This window comes from Cajanus cajan, chromosome 3 (assembly GCF_000230855.2).
Source record: "Cajanus cajan strain Asha chromosome 3, NIPB_CcT2T_4, whole genome shotgun sequence".
Lineage (NCBI taxonomy): Eukaryota > Viridiplantae > Streptophyta > Magnoliopsida > Fabales > Fabaceae > Cajanus > Cajanus cajan.
In genome coordinates this window covers 70,207,836-70,213,277 of record NC_138519.1, presented here as the reverse complement: position 1 = coordinate 70,213,277, position 5,442 = coordinate 70,207,836, and the positions used below count along the sequence as shown (strand labels likewise).

The 5,442-nt window shown below is 31.3% G+C and overlaps 1 protein-coding gene across 1 annotated transcript; it reads left to right on the top strand.

Moving 5' to 3' along the window:
- The first annotated feature begins 3,438 nt into the window (after positions 1 to 3,438).
- LOC109791321 (uncharacterized) lies at positions 3,439 to 5,155 on the top strand. Its single transcript, XM_020350611.3, has 2 exons — positions 3,439 to 4,057; positions 4,636 to 5,155. The coding sequence occupies exons 1-2, from the start codon at positions 3,508 to 3,510 to the stop codon at positions 4,923 to 4,925; spliced, it is 840 nt and encodes a 279-aa protein (XP_020206200.1). The 5' UTR covers positions 3,439 to 3,507; the 3' UTR covers positions 4,926 to 5,155.
- Positions 5,156 to 5,442: the final 287 nt, after the last annotated feature.

Here is a 5,442-nt window from a genome sequence, read left to right as displayed (position 1 = left end):
TACATAAACTGGAGATGTAGAATGCTTATATTATACTACTGCTTTAGTATATGTATATTGCATATCTAGACGTGTGTTGCATAGTGTGACGGTCATGGAGGGTCGTTACAATAAACTTCACATAGAACCTCTATATAACATTGAAACCACCCTAATTTTAAGCTATATGGCTTTGAATAACCACTCTAATACCCAACCACAATCTTTACACCCTCAAAAAGGTTAAGGAGAGGAAGGAAGAATCTCAAGATCCAGAGTTCCCGTTTCTAACTTCTTTTTAAAACTTTAGAGTTATGAACTTATGAAGTTCATTCTTCAAGATTCGCCTTATATTCCTCAACCCTCCCGAGTCAACTCTCCCATACTTAAGTTATATCTTTTTATAACTCAAATTTAAATAGAATGGCGTTATAGTAGTTTTGGATAAAGTTGTTAATTTGAGCCCAATCCAATGGGTTGAGCCGATCAACCTGTAAATAAGACCAGATTGGACCTCAAAAAGGATGACCTAAACAAAAATAAACTATTTTGACCTAATCTACTTAGTCTAATAGGTCAAATATGTCTAGGTCAGGATGGCCCACATGCTTACGAGTCAACCAATTTAACTAATAAGTGAAATAATTTAAACTAATTTTGATCTACAAATTTTTAATGTATTATAAAATAATAAAATATAATATAATAATAGTAATAATTTTTTAACCCTTTTGTGTTCGTTTATAGAGTTATGATTATAAATTTAAAGTTAAGATTAGCTGTTGTGAAAGTTGTGTAGCTCTTATTGCGTCTTTGATGATTTGGTCTCGTAACCTATCATCTCGTACTTTATTATTTGTTATTGTTGTTGCCCTTGGTTTCAACTATTACTAAATACCAAGTTTGTTATTTTTTTTGTTTAAATATGTTTTTAGTTCCTCAAATTTAGGGTAAATCTATTTTTGGTCCCTCGAATTTAAAATTATTGTTTTTAGTCCATGTAATTTCAAAAAATCTTATTTTAGTCGTTATATTCAAATTTTGTTAAGAAATTTGGCAAATATTATTGCATAAAATTTACCTATTAGTGTTTCTATTAGTGAAAATATCATATTAAATTCGGTTGATATTGCATAACTGTCTTAATTAGTCACTTTCAAATATGTTATTGGTGACTTAAGGGCTAAAACAAGATTTTTGAAAATTACAGGGACTAAAAATAACAATTTTAAATTTGAGAGACCAAAAATAAATTTATTTTAAATTTAAGGAACTAAAAATATATTTAAGCCTTTTTTTATCCTTCCAAACATAATATAAATGAATATATATATATATATATATATATATATATATATATATATATAATCTCACTTACTAAAAAATATCACTAATTTATTTATGACATTTATGAATATTTTTAATTTTATCCCTTGTTTTGTCGACGAAAAAAATTAAACTAAAATATTTTATTACCGCATGTCATAATTTTTCCATTTTTTATTACGTAATATTCTTTAGTTTTTATAAAATTAATTTTTTAAATATACTTTGCAATATTTTATTTTAGTTTTGTTATTTTGTTCTAATTCTTATAATATATTTACTTTTATCTTTTTAATATGTGAAAAAAATAATTTTTATTCCTTATCATTTTTAAAGGGATTAATTTAAAATGAACAAAATATTATAAGTTTTAAAATAAAAATAGATAAACCCCAAGCGTGTGGTTCAGCGGTAGGGGTTGATCCACGCTTAAGCAAGGTCAGGGGTTCGAATCCTACCTTGTGTATGCAGCCGCGTTAAATCTTGGGGCCAGTTATCCCACCCTAGTTATCCCACCCTTTGAGGTGCCTCCAACGTAGCGAGGAGATTAGTCACTGCTGTCGGCGGTGGATACTCTAGGAACGAACCTAAAAAAAATGAAAATAGATATATTAAAATACTAAAATAAAATAACAAAAATAAAATTAAAAATTAAAAAACTGTTTTAAAAAATAATTTTACAGATATCAAAATTATAGAAATGAAAACATATTTAAAAATATAAATTAAGAGTTTTTTTATTCAATAATGTTTAATTAATTTTAGTTAATCATGTTAAAATTTTTAAAAAAGTATTACATACTCTTGTCTTTCCATCATTCCATGTCGCCTCTTTCGTGTTTGAAAATTACACCTTTTGATGGGTTTCGTCTTGTTCAAGTCATTTCTGTTTTCTTCCCTGATAAATGCCATATTAGAAACTCAAAACAAATTATTTAAAGTAAGTATAATAATAAAATAAAAAAAAACACAGAACTATTACCGAAGTCCTTGGAAACTTCTACATATGCCTTGAAGAAGCGCAAAATTCCAAATATTGGATAAAAAGCATCTATGCATGTGCATTCCTTCTGCCATTTCATTTGCATACTCTTATAATAACTCAATTTCATGTTAAATATTGTGTTATTAATATTTTTATAAATAAATAAAATTAATGAAAGAATTAAAATATATATATTATATTTAGCATTTTAAATTCAAAATATTCTTTTAAAGAATCAATTTAGTAAATTTAGAATAATTTAATTTATAAATTAAATTAATCAATTTCTTTAATTCTAAAAATTAGATCATTAAAATTCATAAAAATTGTAACAGAAAGTAATATGTTACTTCAGGTATATACTAGTATTGTATTGATTGTTCGGCACATAAAACTTTTTTTTTCCACCTTATAATGAGCACAAATAAAAAGTTATTTATTTGAGTCATCAATTTATTTTAATATAAAATTTAAATTTATGATATTATTAATAAAAATTAACTATCTCAATTTTTGTTATTAATTTTAATGAATTAGTTATGTGCCGAACATTCAGCCTCGAATTTCATATTTTCAGTTTCCCGTGTCTCATAGTCACTCTCACTCGTTCTACTCCCATCCCATTTCTGCAACGTTAAGCTACTTAGCTAGAACTGGTCTAATATTATAGTTTTACACAATATTGGTTCAAACATATGGTACTGGATTGTATTTTAAGTAAATTATACGTATTTAAAATTTATAATTAAATAATATATATCATAAAATAATTTCTATTTATTAATAATTTATTTTAAAACATCAGTATTTAACTTATAAATAATTATAATAAATAAAAAATATAATTAAAAAATTAAAATAAATTTTTTCATCAATTTTTTTAAAAAAAATATTCTCACGTAAAATAATAATTAATATTTAATATATAAAAATTAATTATATCGATTAAAATTCTAGATTATATTAAAAAAAATATTATCATTCTGTACATTGATGATATTTCATGGTGATTCATGGCTACTTTTAAATATCATGATTTAAAAAAAAAACTAATAATTATAAGGAAAGCATTTTCCAAATTTGATTGACAATATATGAAGAAAAAGCGCAGAGAATCCGGGCATGAGCCCCTATAAATGAAGCTCTGTCAGGCTCTAACAACACCAACATCACTTTCTTTCTTTCTCTCTCTCTCTCTGCTTAGCTTTGTTGGAGCAATGGCCAAGGCCACAGCATTAATGGTTCTTCTCCTCCCACTCCTGCTCCTAGTCAGTGTCTCTGCTGAAGAGCTTGAGACTCTTCCACCCCCTTACACTCACACCCCTCCACCACACCCTCACCCTCCCACTCACCCACCAGCTCATGCTCCACACCACCACCACCACCACCACCCTCCTGCCCCCGCTCCTTCGCCTCTTCACCCTCCTTCCCACCACCATTACCCTCCCACTCCCACTCCCACTGCTCCTACACCTACACACCCACATTACCCTCCACCCCCTGTTAAACCTCCCACTCACCACCACCACCATCACCCTCCTGCTCCTGCTCCTGTTAAGCCACCTGTTCTCCCTCCGGTTCCCGTTCACCCTCCTCTTCACCCTCCGGTTCCCGTTCACCCACCTCTCCACCCTCCGGTTCCCGTTCATCCTCCAGTTCCAGTGCACCCCTTCCCTAGAAGCTTTGTGGCAGTTCAAGGTGTTGTCTACGTCAAGTCCTGCAAGTATCATGGCGTTGACACCCTCTTGGGAGCCACACCACTACTTGGTTAGTCTCAACTCAACCAACCTTTCTGCTGCTAACATCATAAAATATCTAACTCTGCAAAAATAACATCTTTTAACAAACAATGCCTTAAAAATTGTTTTTTTTTTTTTTTCAGATCTGGTTAGTCATTTTATCTAATGCATTAAACTGTTTATAATGCCAAAAGAATAATAGTCATGTTCAAGCCTCTGAAATTATTTCATTTCACTTGCCATTTTTCCTTTGCGGGGAACATCATGATTAATTACAAAAGCAAATTTTAAAAGAATCTCTCTTTAAACCCCGAAACGAGTGCTTATGTTTTTTTCAAAATATTTTACCTAGCTTTGACTGGCTGTTGCTTTCTTTACATATCTATGATGACGTGGCCCGTGTATGAGAGAGAGAGGGGGAAAGGAAAAAAGAGTGGTATTGCAAAAGCTTTATAATAAAGTTGTTTTGTCGTTTTACCTGAGCTGCATGCACGGTTACTGAGAATAGGGACATCATGTTGCGACTCTTTTACCTAAACGAAATGACAACGTTAAGCCCCGTGTCAGTAGACGACAAAAGATGACTGTGGAGTTTTGAAATTGCAGGTGCCGTTGTGAAGCTCCAATGCAACAACACCAAGTACAAACTGGTTCAAACCAAGAAGACCGACAAGAACGGCTACTTCTACATTGAAGCCCCAAAGAGCATAACAACGTACGGAGCTCACAAATGCAACGTCGTTTTGGTGAGTGCGCCCGATGGGCTTAAGGCCTCTAATCTCCACGGTGGTCTCACGGGTTCTACCCTCAGGCCCGAGAAGCCCTTCTCCTATCAGAAGCTTCCCTTCGTGCTCTACACTGTTGGGCCTCTTGCATTTGAGCCCAATTGCCATTGAAAGAAGCAATATGAATATAAAATGTTTAAGTTATTATTATATAGAGCTGTGTTGCCTTTGTTTGCCTTTCGGCCCTGTCTCCATTTTTATGTGTTTTCCGTTTCTAGTGCTGAGCTTCAAGCCTTGAACTGATCTTTTACACAATAAAGAGTGACAGGATCAATGTAATAGATAGTTCTCGTATGAATTAATTTAGTGTAAGACTAATGTTGTTTATGGCGCTTGTTTAATTTCCTTGCGTTTGAATTTTAAATGAAATCTTTTGAGCTAGTTAATTAATTTTTTTTATTAAGGGAAGTACGTAATTAACGTAAAACTGAGTTTGAAGCAAGCTTTTATCAAAATTTTGTAGGATCGACTTCAAAATAAATTGTGTTAGCATCGGAACAAATGGTGGGAGAAGATTTTAGATTCAATTTTATAAAATCAGCTAGTACTGTTTATATATTATTATGACTATTGTATTAAGATAAAGTAGTCACCAATGAAGAGGTTATATTTTATGATTTATATAGTA